Source organism: Aptenodytes patagonicus, chromosome 3 (assembly GCF_965638725.1).
Source record: "Aptenodytes patagonicus chromosome 3, bAptPat1.pri.cur, whole genome shotgun sequence".
Classification (NCBI taxonomy): Eukaryota; Metazoa; Chordata; class Aves; order Sphenisciformes; family Spheniscidae; genus Aptenodytes; species Aptenodytes patagonicus.
The window spans coordinates 26017223-26036007 of NC_134951.1; the positions used below are offsets into that span (position 1 = coordinate 26017223).

The window sequence follows — 18785 nt, forward strand, 5'->3', positions numbered from 1 at the left end:
AAATCTCAAAATGATAGAACTTATTAAATACCACTAACTCATTAACCAATATATGTATACATACATGTGTGTATTAAATAAAGCTCTTAAGATACATTTTAAAATATATTAAAAACCCTGGATATTCAAATAGCTTCATGATTCTCCTGAGACAAATAAAGTGACTCATTTCCTGCTGCTGCAGAGAACACTTCTCATTTGTTAAAATCTATTTCTTACATTGCTAAAAAATAAGTGTAGTCCAAATAAATGACTGAAATGAGGCATATCATTGTGCTTACCTGGAAACTTACTGTTCAACAGCATTATATGTGTGTGTGTGTGTGTGCACGCGTGTATTCACACATACAGCTAATAGAATTGAGGCTTTGTATCACTATGAATTCTTTAAAAGCAGCAAAAAATAACTAAACACTTTAGGCATGTGAAAACCAAATAGAATAAGACAGAAAAGTGTCATTCATATGTAAATGGCTGATAAGAACTCAAATGCTGAAAGCTGTTTTCTAATTCCAGAAGTTTATATTCCCCCTCTTTTCTGATTAATTGTGCATGGTAAATTTAAATGCAAGTGATGCCTTTGATGTGTAAAAAGGGCAGGTACTGATATCTTGAGCTATATCCCAAGTAGAGTGTGCAGTTATGGTGATACCTTTCTATAAACACAGAAGTAAGAAGGCTTAAAAACCCCATCCAGAAGGAGTTTGAACAGTCCCAACAAGCTCCTTACAACTATGGAAATATTCTTGAGGTGAGACAGTTCTTTCCACTAACTTGCTGTGTCAAACCATGACTGTGCTCCAATGTAAAAAAAAAAAAAAAAATTTTTTTTTTAAAAATGAATCTTGATGATATTATTTAAAACTATCCAAAACAACTTGTATACTTCAATTTAGTAAAGCTGAAAAGCTAGTATATAATAAACCACGGTGTTCAATGACTGTCTCATTAAGCTTATTGGGTGTGTATGCAACACACCTAGTGAACTGCCCAGAAGCCCCTTTGGGACTGCATTTGTTGGTTGTACAGGCAATGGACCTGTAAGCACTGCTCCAGGTGTCACCAGACAGATCAGCTTAGTGTACTAAGCTGCCTAGCAGCATGCTAACAGACTTGGGCATGCTGTCTCATTCTTGCATTTCAACTGCAGTGTGCAGACATGCACGTAATACCTCCTCAAATTCAGTTGTGTCAGGAAGAGACCTGCAAGTCTTACATCTGCCACTCACCCTTCAATACTGAAACTGCCTCACGGTCTCTGCCATACCAATTTTCCCTCCAAGCGCTCCAAGAAGATAGAATTTCTTGGCAGCCTGAACAAAAACTCTTGAAACATCAGCTGGGAGTACTGATCAATACTAATACAACTAAGTAAACTCTCCAAAACCTTGAGCTGATCTGATATCCATGAGGTAAGCTTGAAAGTGTCTTTGGCACTTTTACCTTCTCTTTATAGTATTACACTGAGGAACAGTGTGTGATGCAGAATCCAAGCTAACTTCAGTCAAACTAACTCTGAAACTGTAGGTGGTAAAAACATGTTGAAGCACAGCTATTTAGTTTCAACAACATTATGCTGCCTATACATACCCAGAATTGAGATTTTCATAAGTACTTGAAAATATTTTATTTAATTTTCTTTTCTTTTTCTTTATGTCTTGAGAAAGCTGAAATGAACAGTACTTCTATGGATAAAGACTTTAGGTGAATGTAACAAAGATTGTCGTAACAGCTCATGTTGTACTCACTTGTTAAGTGAGTAACTGTCAGTATAGAACAAATTCCAAAATATATTTTTCTATTGTTTTTGTTAGAAAATGATCACAATTTCATATTGTAACTGTAATTGGATGGGACAAAAATTACATATAAAATAAATGTTAAGTATACAATTAAGTATAAAAGTATAAAATTTTTCATTTTGTTTTTAACAACTGTTTCAGGTAACTGGATATTTCCTCACCAGAACCACAAGATCTATTTTCTGTGTCATTATAATGTCTGAATATAAATCAGAAATTGTTGGAATGTTGATATTGTGTAACAAATCTACTGATTTTATTTTTACTGATTTATTGAATTACAAAATGCAGCTATCAATTCTGGGTGGATTTCCAGTGCCCATTTCAAATGCTACCCAATGGCATGTTTTCACTTTCATCTCAGGGAAATCTGGCTTTTAACAGAGATCAAATATGTGCCTCCTCTGGTTCGTAGCAGTCTAGCAACTTACATCCAACTCAATACAAAATAAAGATGTATATCTCCTTTTGCTTAAAACTGAATACAATAGAAATATAGTAGAAAGCAAGTTCTATGGTCTTGTCCCTACTCATTTTAGTCAAGCAAAACACTGGCTAGATTTAATAGATATTTCTATCAGATAACTAAATTAAGTAGCTACAACCTGGCCAGCTGCTTACAGAGAAGAGCTGTTTGTGCATGTGGATATAGATGCCAGCTTGGGCTGCAACGACCGCAAGATGATGAAGTTTAGGAACCAGCAGAAGGTTGGAATTAAGGTGAGCAGACTTTGGTATATTCATGAAGTTGGTACATAGACTTTCCTAAGGAACAGGCATGAAGGGGAAGGATACTGGTGAATTTTTTTTTAGAGAGATTTGAGAGCCTTGGAACAAATTATCCCATTGTGAGGGAAGACTGGGAATTTGGGCAGAAAGCCTGCAGGGCTAGACCAGGAGCTTTTCAAACAATTTAAACACAAAAAGGGAACATACCACAAGTGGAAGCAAGGACAGGTAATAAATCAGGAGTATGACAGCATTGCTCAACTACTTAGAAACAAAAATCAGGAAAGTCCAAGTCCAGCTGGAGTGAAAACTAGCAATGAACATTAGGGAAAAAGAGTCTACAGGTATGCTAATTACAAAGGGAATTTCAAAATATATGTGTGTATGATGATGCATTGGGGCTGTGTGGGATGTGGACAACCTAATGACAAATGATGCAGAAAATATTAAAGTATTAAATGCCTTTTTTGCCTTGCTTTCACAGTCCTCACCATGTACTTCTACAGTCTGAGGAGGACATGAATACTCAGCAGTAAGGGAGCAACAGATTACAGGCTACTAAGAGAGGCTGGACATATTCAAGTCCATGGGGCCAGATAGGATTCACCAGAGACAACTACCATTATGAAGTCAGTCTACCATCAGAAGTCCGCGATGGCTGGAAAAAGGTTAAGACTACACCCTTATTTAAAGAAATACTTTAAGACCTAAGAAGGATTCAAAATAATACACTGTGTGAGACTGACACCGGTGTCTTCCACCAAAGCAGACATGTTTACCTTGGTAAACAAAATGGAACCCCCTGGCTGATGCCCCACTCTTAGCACTGAATCGCAGAAGAATTTGATTAGATGTAGCCAAAGGCAATGTCTCTCCTACAAATGAAAACAGAAAATAAATTGAATATGCAAAACAGAAACAACAGTTACAAATCTTCAGTATGTAATCAAATATACTGTTAAAATACATAGTTTTATGTTTTCCTCTACAGTTAAAGAAAATGTAAATAACTGTATAAAATTAAATTTGCCATTGGAGGTTTGAAAACTTGTCAGAATAAAAAGACTTCATGATTCAACAACATAAACTTAATTAGGGGCCAAAATTTTTGGTTAACATTTTTCTGTGACCGACAGCTTTACCTTGTCTTGCAAAACACATTAAACAATTAAAAGTATTTGAAAAATGCCACAGGGGATCTTCGTGTGATGTTTACCATTTCAAAACTAAAATTGAAATGAGAAAGAACAGATCCATGACTCGTTTTATGTAGTTGCTTCAATAAAATATATGGTCACACATGAACTATATTACATTATTAACTTTCTAATAGCATTTCAAATTTTATATATTGACTTGTGGATTAATAAAGACGTTTAATATACTTTATCTCCTTTCCTGAGATATCTGTCTGCAGTCATGATAAAAGTTCAGTAATGAATCACTACAGAAAAAATTACAGTACTTTTACACTGCAAGGATGCCACTCCATAAGACAACTTTTTTTATTCTTATTGGATTATATCAACCCATATTTTAGGAAATTCTACTGAAATGAATCATAATGAACTAATTTAAAATATCTTAGATAACAGGATAAATAGGATTTATAATTCTTTTGCTTAGATTAGTTTGATATTATTGTAACTAGCGATTCCATATAACAGTATCCTATCCTAAACCAATGTAAATCAGATATATCACAAGTAATAAGTAAAAATCACAAGTTTAAATTCCCTTCAATTATTTTCAAATGTCTGCTATGAAAACAGATGTTAGTTTCAACTTTTTTATACGTTTGATGCAGTAAAATTGGGTGCTTAGATGAATTGTCTTTTAAATTTAAACATTAAAAAGCAAATATTTTGTTTTGTTGCTGAACTCTTGCCAGTAATTAAACAAATTTTAAAATTAATTTGTGAATTCTTATTATGACACAAATAGCTAGGATTCACCAGAGAAAAATGATGAGTTGAGTTTTTCAAATAATAAAATATTCTCTATAAATCAAATAGATATGTTACATTTTTTTAATATCAAGTATTTCTCCAATAATTCAAAGTGAAACCCGAGAAGCCATAAAAAGCCCTGGATTGCAAAAATCTTAAACTCACATATAAACTCTCCTAAATACTAGGAGTGTATGACAAAACACATTCATAGCTGCAGAAATATATTTGTAAATTATCTACTTGAGATGAACATAGTCATTATATATGCATACATTGGAAATTCTGGCCATGCTGAAATCCATATAAGTTTAATTATGATTTCACAGGGTCAACATTTTGCTATAGTTACCTGAATGCAACAGCTGGCCTGCTTTTAGTCTAAGTGCATGTTTGTATACAGATAATTGCATTTTGTGAATACAAGTTATTTGTGTTTAAATTAGACATTCAGAAAATGTAGATGTGTAATTCACAGAGTTTAAGGGCAGAGAAGATAATTATACTATCCAATCTATCCTCTTACATAAAGATCTGAGAATTTCATTCAATTATTTTTGCAGTCATGCCAGTGATCAGTTCTTGCCTAAACCACATGTTCCAGAAGAATGTCTTGATTCAAAGATTTAGAAGGGTCTTCCATTTCCTTTGGCATCCTGTTCCAATGACTTTATTATTATATTTCCAAATTAAATTCATAACAGTCTTCTGATCTATTTTTTCCATACTGAGCTGTGTAAGAAATGTATACTTCTTTTCCTTATTACTTACCTGAGTGAGATCCAGACAGTGAACTAAGAAGTCTAGCCTGAGAGTTTTCTCCATCAAATAATTCTGCCACATCATTCAAAGCTGTCTGAAAATAGGCAAATTGTCCAAACACAACTACATTAAAAAAAAAAAAAAGAAAGAACAAGAGAGAGAGGGAAAAAAAATAAAAAGAGAGAAGATAAAACAAGAAGTTAGTCTTAAAAAAAATAATTAATAGGATATTTTTGCTTAGTTACCAGTGGATTCCTGTATGAATCCTTTCCAAGTTAATTTATTGTCTACCATGATAAAACAGGTGCATTAAACATAAGTAATAAGAATCTGATGTGCTTTTCATTATTTCCTTATTTTTAATTTAAAAAAAAAAAGATAATTAAATACTCTTTCTCCAAAACTGTGGTCTCCAGTCAAAAAAGTCTTGTTCCTTATTGCATAGGTACCTATGAGAATAATAAAATGGAGTATCTAAAAAGGAAAGTTTTTTACCAAAATTTCATTACCAACCTTAGCTACTGTTAGGGAGCATCTATTGTCACACATGATTAGTTGCTTATCCAGCTTTAATCTGAGGAAGATATTTTAAACTTATAGATTTGGCTATTTTTGTAACCTTGTATTAGTACTTATTTTATCAGAAAGAATATAAAATCTGATCAAATATTAAAAATATCAATGTGTAACTGGTTTTAACTTATTGCTACTCTTAATTTTACTTCAGCTGTAAGTAATTTAAAGTATATTAACAAGTAAATCATTTAATTATATGACACATCTCACTAGTAAATATAAAATGGTTCACTGAATTCAAATATCAGATAGCAATAGAAACATGAAATAATAAACCAGTAAAATCAAGTCAATAAAAATATTACTTTGTTACTCCAGCCACCCATTTTATTGACAAGGGAGGAATCTGTTTTAAAATTATACCTATTCCAGATTCTGTATACAAGCCATGGGTCTTCAATGCAGCACAATTTCTGTACAGATTGTATTTTCCAGCTTCTTGTAAAGTTCTCAATTTTTTAAACTTTTTTTTTTTTTTAAACAAATTGCATAGTCCAACCTCCTGATTTTTAAAAGCAGGACTAACTTCGAAGTTCAATTAGGTTGCTTATGTCTTTTTCTGAGCAAATTTTGAAAATTCTTCTTCGAGCTACCTGTACTTAATTGCTGTCATGGTCAAAAATGTTTTCCTTATATCCAGTTGGAATTTACAGTGCTACAACTTGTGACTACTGGCACTTATTCTTTCACTGCATATTTCTGGAAGGAAGAGTCCTCCTTCACTTCTCCAGGCTGAACTTCCTTCAACTTTTCCTTGGACTGTGCTTCAGCCTCCTAATCATCTTGCTGGCTCTCTGTTGGACTCGTATTTTATCAATCTGTGCCTTGCAATTTGGAAGCATAAAACTATAGACATAGTTTCCAGATGCTACTTCATGAAGGCTACAAAGAGGGAAATAGTACCTACTCTCAACTTGCAGGCCACATCCTTGTTAGTGCAGCCCAGCGTGCAGTTAGTCTTCATTGCTGCAAGGCCACCCTTTGTGCAAGCAATTATCAACTAGAGGTAAAGTTATTGCAATTTTCTTCAATCCTTAAACCTATTAGAACTGCTAAAAATATATCTTTTTAAAAGAAATATCACAAATGAAAAAGGATTGTTTTAAAGTTGTGTCTATGGCCAGTACATTCAAGTAACTTTTCTGTCAGGCCCTCTTTAAGTAAGGACCATCGTGAGATCCAGTATAGAGAAATAGTTTTGTCAGGTACTTGCCAAGCATTTTGAATGTTAGCTATAGATTCTACTTGTGTTAGTTTCTCTTTCTAACAAATAAGAATAAAAATGTTCATTTGTTTAGATGGCTGGTGAAAGGGTTGCATAATTTTTAAATAGCATATAGTAAAGTATGAAATTTTGAGCATTATTTATTAAAAACTTCTAAATTGTGATAATATCCAATTATTTAATATACTAATTAAACACCAAAATATTAAACACAATGTAATTACTTTAATGAACTTTACGACTACTGATATGGGCCTAGAGATATTTTACATGTTCTTGATCAGGAATTCTAGTGAAAATTATTGTGTAATAAAGCCCCTAATTGGATAAATGCATCTGTTTATAAAGCTCCAATAGCATTTCACAGTAACTACTGTCTTGGGGATCTAATCACTCTGAATGATTTGACGGATCCTTTCGATATGTTCCAGCCACTTTCTTGTTCTACTGGTTATTTTCTTGCATTCTATACAATTCTAGCAGGGAAAAGAAGAATTACATCCTATCAAAGCTTACTTTCTCTTGTAGAAAAGTCAAAACTATAATAAAGAATACAGAGTACTTTTACACTTTCCTGTAGTACAAATCTTAAGGATTTGTGTTACTCCCATCCCTAAAACATTGATGAATAACTTTTATATGATATATATTGTGTTTTTTGAAATAGGACAATAACTAATTAAAATATATTTTATTTGATAATTATTTAACCATAGTTGTTGCAAGTATCTACTGTGCAAAAGTATTTCTTCTTTTTTTTCTGAAGAAATGTTTCTGAAGGGTAAGAACAAACTTTCTAAAACATGATGAAAATGAAATTAATAATTTTCTTACTACAGAGCTGTGAACAAAAATTGTGACCAAAAACATCGAGCTTGTCTCAAATAATAATAATAATAAAAAAGACTAGTAATCAAGAGTTCAGTACTAGAGTGACATTATGAATTATTATTAGCAGGTGTAATAAACTTTTCCCAAGCTCTCAACCTGTAAATCTCTAACTGCTTCTGTTAGCAGCTTTCTAAATTCCTTGGTGAAAAAACTGCTGAGTCCTTACAGGTTTCATTGCATATAGAAAGTACCAAACACACTAAGTTGCTGTGCATTTAGTCTTTTTGTAAGTAAGTAGCAAAATGGATCTTATTGCTATTTGTCTGGACTTGAAGCCTGCTTTGCAGAAAACCATGCCCTGCATACAATTGCACAAGTTTTAAAAATTTTGTCCAAGTATTTTGACAGACTGAAAGAACCAGTCTTGTGATTTTTCACAAACTTTTCTGTCACTTTTATGTAAAATTGCTTTCTTTCCTCCACTGTACTTGTTAAATGTGATCTGACTCATCTTGTCCTTGTTAAAACATGAAAAACAAAAAGTTAAAACATAAGAGAACACTTGACGCTTGTTTTTTGACACCTGATTTTACTTTGCAGGAAGCTGGAATGAATGATTATCCTATGATGATGAATGGTGTAATCAATGAAAGTATTCAGGTTATGCTTGGATAGCAGACACAGATGGCTTTGCTGAAGTCTATTAATTACTCTAGGGAGAAGTAAAAGGTCAAAACCCTAGAATCAATTTCTGTGTCAAGAACACATTTATTTTTGATAAGCAATTTACAATATATTGAAAATCTAAGGTCACTATTACACATGAAGGACATTTGAACAGTAGAACAATGATTAATGATTGACAAATCAGTAGCAGAAATTCTTACCAAATTCTTTAGGTACAGTTATTGAATAATGGCAAGTCTGTCCAGCAGTGTAATTATGAGGATAACTTGGTGATAAAACCACTCCCTCTGATCCAGTATACTGCCCTCCACATGGTGCTGGAAACAAAACAGAAAGAAACGTGTTACATCATTAATTACAGTTGTCTGTATTAGTTCAGTCTGAAAATGAAAATCTAAAGATTATAAAGTGACAGTTCAGTGGTTTTGCTTTTGTTTGGTTTTCCTATAATGACATATCTAATGGTTCTTTCTCAGGATATAATTTTTATTAAAACTTCTTTAAAACTGAGAGTTTTATTGACTACAAGTATTCATATGGGACTGGAAGTATAAATTATTTAGTTAAAAGAAACTGTAAACAGAATTTAGGTGGGGGTTTTTTTTGAATATATGTCTATATCTAGCTATCTATGTATCTATGTAAAAAAAAACCTCAGAAAATAAATATGGTACTGCATAATTAAACGGCACAACACAGTTGTCTTGGATCTCAAAGGAATACATAGATATGCTAAGTAACCTGCACAGAATGCATGGATTCTGTTTTGTGAATGTATGCTTGAATTGCCTTGTTTTTCATAACTTCCTAGATGATTATCAAAAGAGCATATAGCTTACACGTATAAAAAAAAAATCTTTAGATTCATATGTATACAAAATAGAACAGAAAAAGTAAGAGAAACTCTTTACAGCTACAGAAGTTAGAAGGGGTATTTAAGGACAGTGAATCCCCAACCTTCAAGACTAGTCAGGCATTATGTAAGTAACAGTTCCGCCCGTATCGTGAGAAAAAAATGAACAAGCATGCGTGGTATGTTCCTTCCATGTATGGGCAATAAATGTGTCATGCTGAGGGACTGCTGGATTTACCAATTATAAGTTAAAGCACTACATCATAGGAAGTCTGTGTCTCAAGGATTTCTCAGGAAAAGCCAAAGCAGGGAGTGGATGAAAGGGATATATACTTTTGGAGAAATAGCAAACATAAGGAGTGGCTATTTTTAAGTTAAAATATCTCCTTGTGTTGGATATTGAGTAAATACATCTCTATACAATGAAAAAAAAAGTATTGCTGTCACTCTTCTCAACTTTTGAGAACTAATGGAAAGGCTTGGTTTCCTATCAAAATCTTCATTAAAATGTAAGTCTTATAATAATTACATTAGTTACATGCAATCCAGTGCTTTTTTTTTTTTGGTCAAATGATTTCATCAAACACTACTAAAAACTATAGATTTTACAAGAATAAAAAATTGTTGTACACTGCTATTTTACCCAAGAAACCAATAATGAAATTATTTTTAAAATAAATAAATAAATAAATAAATAAAAATATAAAAAACTAGAATAGTCACATTACTTTTGTTTTCAAGCAAGGAAAAGATCATTGCATAATCTAAACAATTACTGTCTACTGTAACAAACAAAGTAAACCAACGTTACTCCTTTCTGGGAATCTTACAGATTACATTTTAACAACTGCCTGGAAAGCAGCTCTGAGGAGAAGGACCGGGGGTCCAGGTGGACAAGCTCATTGGTCTGGGGCTATCAAAGGACCCTATTACCAGCTCCCAGCTCTGCTGACCCAGCTCACGTGCTGCGGGACTGTGCTCAGTGAGTGAGGGCACAGTCTGTGCTTTGGTCATGCTTGGCTCCTGGCTCATCTGCCTTTGTGGAGCAGACCCGCTCTTTCTGCTCCCTGACAGCAACTGGGCTTTAAAATCATACTTGAAATATCTCTACAAGTTTAACTTCCTTATACAGGCAGCAATTAATACTACAAATCTGTGTCTTCTCTTAGCTGCTTATATGAATTATTCAAAATTCCAATGTAATGATAGAAGATGAGAAGTTTAATTTATGAGTAGGCTGAATAGGATTATGTGGCTGAGGTGAAACTCAAATATCACAAGGAATCAGTTCATGCCATGAATTTAAAATCTTTATATTTTTTTTCTCTTCTTGCTTTGAGGATACCAGAAACTAAGCCACAAAGTCTACCTTCTAATTACCAGATGAAATTCTCAAGTCATGAACATTTCACTGGAATGAAAGTATATCACTTATGCTTAATTTAAAACAAATTCCAAAGTTATGGAGTTGTAAAAACATTCCCTCCTAAAATGTGTTTTCTTATTTTTAGATATGTTTTTGATAATATCTTTGATAATATTTATGATAACATCTTTGTAGTATATCCATTCTGTAATGAAAGCCTGTGAGTGCTTAGGCTAAAAAAGATGCAAGAAAAGTTCTCTTGTAGGTTAAGGTTGTAAAATTTATCAGTGCAGTGCTGTGGCAGTCAAACATATCCTATACAGAGCTCTCAGTTTTGACTATAAATAATGTTTGTTTTAATGAACAAAACCTACATTTTCAGAGGATGTATTTTAATAACTTCATTAAGGATTGTGAAATTAATAATGAAAACAGTATGCCTAAGACTTTCCATTAGTGTTTCAGAATACACCTACTGGCAGTTGCCAACTGTTACCTAGATAAATATGAAATTTATTTTCATCACGTCTGACTGTAAAATGTTACCTTAAAAAAAACAATAAAAACCACACCACAAAGAAATAAAGTTGAATTAATTCACTTAATTGGGCTAATTGACTTAAAGAATGAAGTGCATCATTTTCAGAGATTCTTAGGATTTATTATACAGCACTCATTTTAGGTTCTTTTCCATTTTTCATGCTTCAAAATTTCTAATGTTCCTTCATCCAATATTTTAAAGAAGTTCAAAAAGAGGCAATTAACTATCAGTATAAATAAAGAAATATAAACTCAGAATATTGTGTTAAAATTGCATCATGAGCATTTTTGTTTGATATTTTCAGTTTTGATTGGGTTAAGTTTTATATTACAAGAGGGCTTTACATGACAACAAAGGTGATCCTGAGTGTATTTTGGTTCTGGCCTCCTATACAACTCCTACCCTTAAAATTATGTATACATATGTTTTATATAATGGATCTGTATTTCATATCTATTTTTAAACATAATTTATTTTGTTTACACTTTCCACTCACATCATTGTTCTTTTACTTTAAATTATTAGTGTCTCAATTTTACTCAAAACCATGCCCTGTGACAAAAAGGATTCTTCACTCTACTTACTTTCGGTCTTTGGCACAGCCATCATTACACTACTATGGTAAAATGAGACTTACAGGGATCCAAAAAGCTCATGCAGTCCTCAGTAATCTGTGGTTCCATTATAACCTACAATTTGAGATTTTTGTCCTTCTCATAAATCAAGTCTATTTTATTGAAGAGTTATTTAAGACTCCACAAAGGAGTATAAATAGATATTAATTTATCTAGTATGGTTTACTCCATACTAGAGACACAAGTGTAGTAGCCATGTAAATGATACTTTAAAAACCTCCACACCTTAACCGAAGACATAAGAGTGTGTTTTAAAATGGAACATACAGTAAACCATACTAGATAAATAGACTTAAAGTACTTCTACAAGCAGGTATTCCAGTTTAGTTTTACTCAGATTTAACAGTGCCAAGATACCCAATCTTTCAGTTAGTAATTTTTGCTTCTGTAGACACCCAGTGTTATTTAGAATAGATATCACAAACATGTCAATACTGCATTAATTGTCACCTTGGAATAAGAATTATAATTATTGAGGCAGAAAATCAAATGACATCTCAGAGCTACGTCTAACTAATTTATCCTCTATCCCTTGTTTCATCATGTGTTGTATAGTTATAGAACAATTTTAACAAGTCAAAAGAAAATTACTTATGTTATTGTCAATAAAGTACTAAATTATTTATGTTGAAAAATAATCTCCTGTAAAATTGTAGATTTTAAATTATCTATTAGATGATCCTTAAGATGAACTCAGTATGAGATATTGATGTCTGTTTTGTTAAAATAAAGGTATTGTTTTAGGAGGTCGGTCTGTCTGTTCCAGGCCTTTATTTCTGAGTGTAAAAAATAGAGGATTCAAAAGAACATATCCCCTAATTTTTTATTTCATATTTTATAAAGTGTTATAATAATAGATATTATTTTAATAGCAAATTATTTCTTAGGAAATAGGATGTTGATTCTGCTTTAAAAAATTAAGAAAATAAATGTTCTTTTTTAAATTTAAATTTTAATTTTGTGTCAAAGACACAGCCAAAAAAATAGGATGAGAAGTATATCAGTTTGCAAGGAGAACCACAGGTCCTTTTTCTTTTTCTACACTATTCAGTGTTTTATAACAGCTTCTTAAATAATACAAAATATAATTGTTCTATAAGGGTACTTTCATAAGGTATTAAAGCTAAGCTATTGCAATGTCACAGCAAAAACTGCATTCTGCACTCTTTATAAGTAAAACAATTCATCCTGCTGTTCCATGTGCTCTAAATATTCACCATATGGAGGGAAAAAACACCTGCTATTTTTCTTTACAATTTTTTAAAAAAACAAAGTTATTAAATCAACAACCCCTGAGACAAAAACATCCATCCTAATTCCTCTTTTTTGGTTGATGGTGGTCAACAAGCTCAACAAGAGCCAGCAATGTGCCCTTACAGCAAAGGTGGCCATCAGCTTCTTGAGCTAAGTGTTAGGAAGATCATTTGCCAAAACATCAAGGGAGGCGATCCTTCCCCTCTACTCAGCACTGGTGAGGCTACATCTGGAGTGCTGTGTCCAGTTCTGGGCTCCCCAGTTCAAGAAATACATGGACTTAGTGGAGTGAGTTCAGAGAAGAGCCATGAAGATGACTAATAGACTGGCACATCCTTCACATGAACTGACATTGAGAGACCTGGGACTATTTAGCCTAGGAAATAGAAGGCTCGAGGGGATCTTACCAATATGTATAAATACTTGATGGGAGGAAATGAAGAAGAGGCAGGAGCCAGACTCTTCTTAGTAGTGTCCACTCACAGAACAAGATGCAATGATCACGAATTAAAACACATGACGTACAATCCTACCACAAGAAAACACTTTTCTACTGTGAGGGTAGTAAAACATTGGCACAGGTTGCCCAGAAAGGTTGTGGAGTCTCCATCCATTGAGATATTCAAAACCTGACTGGACACAGTTCTGGGCAATCTGTTCTAGGTGACCCTTCTTGAGCAAGGATGTTGGAGTAGGTGATCTCTGGAGGTCCCTTCCAACTTCAGTGATGCTGAAGTACAGGGGTCCTTCCAGGAAATAAGCTAATTACAGTGTAGGTTTGAGGACTGTCCAGGAGGCAGGGTCAGAAACAGAACTTTAAACAAGTACATATAACATAATTCAGGCAGGGAGCGAAGGCCCAGGGCTGAGTTTAAATAGATCTCCTGGGCCTTTGGGCAGGGGTTGCAAATGGAGATCCCAGCTGAAGCTGGTCAGGGCAATTAAGACCTGTCTGTGCTCTCAGGATCAAACTTGCAGGTATTAAAATCTACACAAGTTGCTACTTTATCTTTTACTGTGATTCAAACGAATAATAATAACAACAACAACAATGACAAACAACAATAATAGTAATAATAATAGGTGTGTACAAAAATATATATAATAATGATAGGTGTATAACAATAATATTATAAATAATAAAAATGTGTCTAGGGTAATTTCATTTTTTGTGGGCAAATCTGTTTCGCATGCAGCTATTGACCCGTTGCTCTAATCTGAAAGGCTTGAAAATAAATATTGAATATTTTTGCATTATTCTGGGTTCTCTGTTTCATTGGTAAATTACTGGTTTTCTTTACAGTGGTTCTACAATCTCCATACCTTTCCTTAAATTGGCATAATCTATAATTCTGTAGATATTCTGCCCACCTCTGAAAAGATGAGTTTAAACGATATATACGTGTGTGTGTGTGTGTGTGTATAAATATATATATATTGTGTGTGCGTATGTATAGGCATATATTTGCACTGGTGAGATCACGCTTTGAATACCGTGTTCAGTTTTGGACCCCTCACTACAAGAAAGACATTGAGATGCTGGAGTGTGTCCAAGGAAGGGCAACGAAGCTGGTGAAGGGTCTAGAGCACAAGTCTTATGAGGAGCGGCTGAGGGAACTGGGGTTGTTTAGTCTGGAGGAAAGAAGGCTCAAGGGAGACCTTACCGCTCTCTACAACTACCTGAAGGGAGGTTGTAGTGAGGTGGGTCTCAGTCTCTTCACCCAACTAACAAGTGATAGGACGAGAGGAAATGGCCTCTGTGCCAGGGGAGGTTTAGATTGGATATTAGGAAAAATTTCTTCACTGAAAGGGTTATCAAGCATTGGAACAGGCTGCCCAGGGAAGTGGTTCAGTCCCCATCCCTGGAGGTGTTTAAAAGATGTGTAGATGTGGTGCTTAGGGACATGGCTTAGTGATGGACTTGGCAGTGTTAGGTTAATGGTTGGAATTGATGACCTTAAGGGTCTTTTCCAACCTAAATGATTCTACGATTCTGTGATTCTTATTTTGTGTGTTTGTGTGTGTGCGTCAGGGCAGGGATTACAATCGAAAGTGCCTGAAATAATGTGAGACTTGTACTGAAGTCTAGTAGAATGGTGTTTTCATAGCTGAAGTCATGGAGAGAAGTAGCAATTAAGCACTACGGATAATCAGCAACCCACTGCATTGGCTTCCCGTGCCTTTTTCTTTAGGATTAAAGACAGAGACTTAGGCTATGGCTGCACTGGACAATAAACACAAGAACCTGTTCTTTGGCCTTGAGATCAACAGCATGACTGGCCACAGAAAACACCTGGAATAGTACTAGTACTACTACTCTCACTTTCAGAATCATATGTGGGTGGCCTACTGGGAACAGCCTCTGTCCCATGCTTACTCCTGCACTGTGACTAAGAAATTTTAAAGAGTGCTATAAGGTCTGGACCAAAATCATAGTCTAACAACTTAAGTCTAACAACTTAACCTATTTCCAGTCCCCAGTCCTTGCTCTGAGCACAATTCAAATAGTATATGCATAGTCTAAGTTACTACATCTTTTTAAAAGGCAGTTCTAAATTACTATCACTAGGAAGGTAATACCTGAAAATAATACATCTTGAGACTATGTGGAAGCACAGATAAATCCCTATTATTATAAATCAGTCATATATTGCAGCTCCATTTTGTTGAAGGGACTGCCCCTACTTGCAGTCTAAGAAACAATAAATTGGCAACAGACAATACAAAGAGGATAAAAAGAAACAATGGATAGGCCTTCATAATTAGTATTTAGTCTATTTTATATGGATTCTCATACAGATTACAAAGCCTTCCACTAAAATTGATGTAAAGGGGAAACCATGGAAACTTACATATTACATGGTAACCATTATTATGAACATAAAAATATGTGTTGATTTCAGAACTTAAATATATTTTTAAATAGTTAAAACAATACATTAATGACTAAGCTATGGTCCAAAACTCATATCATCATAATTTTTATTTTTTAACTTCTGCTTTTTTTTAATACAAGCTATATGCGTGGAAATAGTATAAATAGCCTCAGGGACTTAGAAACTCTGAATTCACTGGGCAGACAAGGGAAATGGTAAGAAAACAGTACATACCGTTACAAGATGGCAATGCTCTGTTCCATGCTGGCTTTCCATCTGCACCAATTACACATGTTATAGTTGAAGGATCGATAATCTTATATCCAGAATCACACTGGTAAGTAATAGTTGAACCAAGCTTAAAGTCTGTTCCAATTCTTGTCCCATTCATGATGTTTCCAGGATCAAAACAAGCTTCCCGTGGCTTTTCTGTTAAAATGAATTAAAGTAAATCTCTATACACTTTCAATTAAAAATAATAAAATAAAATTGAACAATTATCAGTGTTTTTTTCCAGTCAGTTTACATTTTTCAGCAGCTTATTAAAATATTTTTCTTGTTTCTGTATGCTTACTACAAGATCATGGATGTTTGTATTAGATTGGTTATCTGGCCAAGGAAATTATACTGAGAGGATCTAAACAACAGCATTTTCTTCCTACCTTTTGTTAGTAGAACTCTCCAAAAGCTGAATGACTCCAATGAAGTTTAGTAATGTAGAAGAAAAACTACCATTTCTAGAATTCACCACTTAACACTATTATGTTTTTTAACCAAGTATCATGCTCAGTACTCAATAACTTCTAGCTGCCATACCATGGAATAATTTAAACATTAAACATGTATTGTTCCTTTAAGCTTCATATTTAAGAAGATCTAATAATAACTGGAGCTTGAAGACTAACAAAATAAGCACAACAGTTATTTTCTGGCATGAGCTAATAAGTACAAAATCTTTAAGTCAATGTGAGTATAGACATTGATTTTAACAAGACTGGGATTTCATTCATCATCTTTGGCAAGTTAAAATACAAAGAAAAGGGATGGGAGAAATAATTCATATGAGAAATGACTTTGTTTCAAGAATATGATTGAGATGATCTTCAAATAGGAAGGATTTAGGCGTAGAACATTCTTTATAACTAAATAAATGAAAACAAACTATTAGTATTACTAGGCTGTTGATAACTATGCAATCCTTCTTCCTATAAAAGGCTTAAACACAACTCAGTCCCTTTAAAACCTATGAAAATATTGTCTAATATTTCTTCTATAAATAATATTTTGCTAAATATGTGAACCCTTTAGGAAGGAAGGACACACCTAATACAAATAAATTTCATTACAGGAGGCAAAGGTTTTTTTATTAAAAAATTCCAGAGTCAAATTCATAGTCAAAGTTTACAGCATGCCTCCTTCCCTTACTAAATGTTAATAAAGTATGTATTTTAATGAAATACTCAAAGAATATTATCAGAAAGCAAAACTGGATGTCCATAATCAGAATTGTAAAGTAGTAAATTTTATATAAAATATTAAATAATGTACTTGATAAAAATATTGAATTATTAAGCACAAACGTACTACCCATTGAATATAATAACTTTTAAAAATATACTGTTCTGCTCTTATATGTTATATCTTTATTTTCTTATTATTTCATTTAACTTCCAGTTGCATAGAAGCACACAAACTATGCTGGGAACAGAAAATACACACAGAGCAAAAATGTGTATGCACATTTTCAATGGGCATCTCTATCTCTTTATCTCCTTCTGCTCAACTTGTCATTTTCTTTCCTTGCAGGCCAATAAGATTTCCTGGAACAAATTGTTTTCCCATTTTATTTATACTTTGTTTCAAGTTTAGATAGGAACAAACAGACTAAGATTTCATCTATGACAATATGACAATTACTTTGGGAAAAAAAGCCTTGCTAACACAGAGAATAATGCATGATACCGGATGAAAGATGAAGACTAAATATAAAAATTAATTAATTGTTCTTTCTAACATCCCTCTCTTTCATTGGTATGGTATTTCTATATTCTTTAGATATTTTTGTTCCTTCATTTTTGACATGTACATTAATGTTGTTTGCTTCCATTGCCAAGAATAAGAAGCTGAGGCAGCACCTCTGTTGATGAAAAACAGCTTGATAAATCTCAACAGAGATGACAATCAAGCCAGAGACAGCACCTGTGACCAGAAAAGAAACCAGCATTTAAAGTGAGTGTGTGTCTTTAATAAACAGTCAGCGTAACCCATTCTCTGGCTAGTAATAGGTACCCCCCAAAAAATGCAAATATTGTCCTGCAGTAGTTATTCAAAATATATTCGTAGATTCAACAACAAAGAGGAAAGGAAAAGGTATTGGTATGTATCAGCGAGGAAGTAGCAGCAGTCATGTATTCTAATTGGGTAAGACAATTCCCTTATTCTACAACTCTTTTCCAAATGCTACTTTTGATGTGCATCTCCTATCTCTACTTTTTTTTCTGGAGGATGAAAATATGCGTAAGTAATGTGAAAGAGATTTCAGGAAAGAGGATTTCTGTGTTCCTCCACACATTTACCAAAACTAATTTTTAAAACCTACATCAATACAAAGAGGTATTTGGCAGTTCAGTGTGAGCACATCTAGAAGCAAACAGATCTGAGTCTCAATAAATACTAAATAACATTTCTTTCCCTTTATG

General features: G+C 33.5%; 1 protein-coding gene across 1 annotated transcript in view; it reads right to left on the reverse strand.

Annotated features, from left to right (window-relative positions):
- Positions 1 to 18785, reverse strand: part of CSMD1 (CUB and Sushi multiple domains 1) — a 1284461-nt gene that overhangs the window by 195635 nt on the left and 1070041 nt on the right. The window contains exons 30-33 of the mRNA XM_076332906.1: positions 16321 to 16515; positions 8762 to 8878; positions 5252 to 5365; positions 3311 to 3406 (exon numbers count right to left, since the gene is read on the reverse strand). Of these exons, the coding sequence (XP_076189021.1) occupies positions 3311 to 3406; positions 5252 to 5365; positions 8762 to 8878; positions 16321 to 16515 (522 nt within the window). The remainder of the gene's footprint in view (positions 1 to 3310; positions 3407 to 5251; positions 5366 to 8761; positions 8879 to 16320; positions 16516 to 18785) is intronic.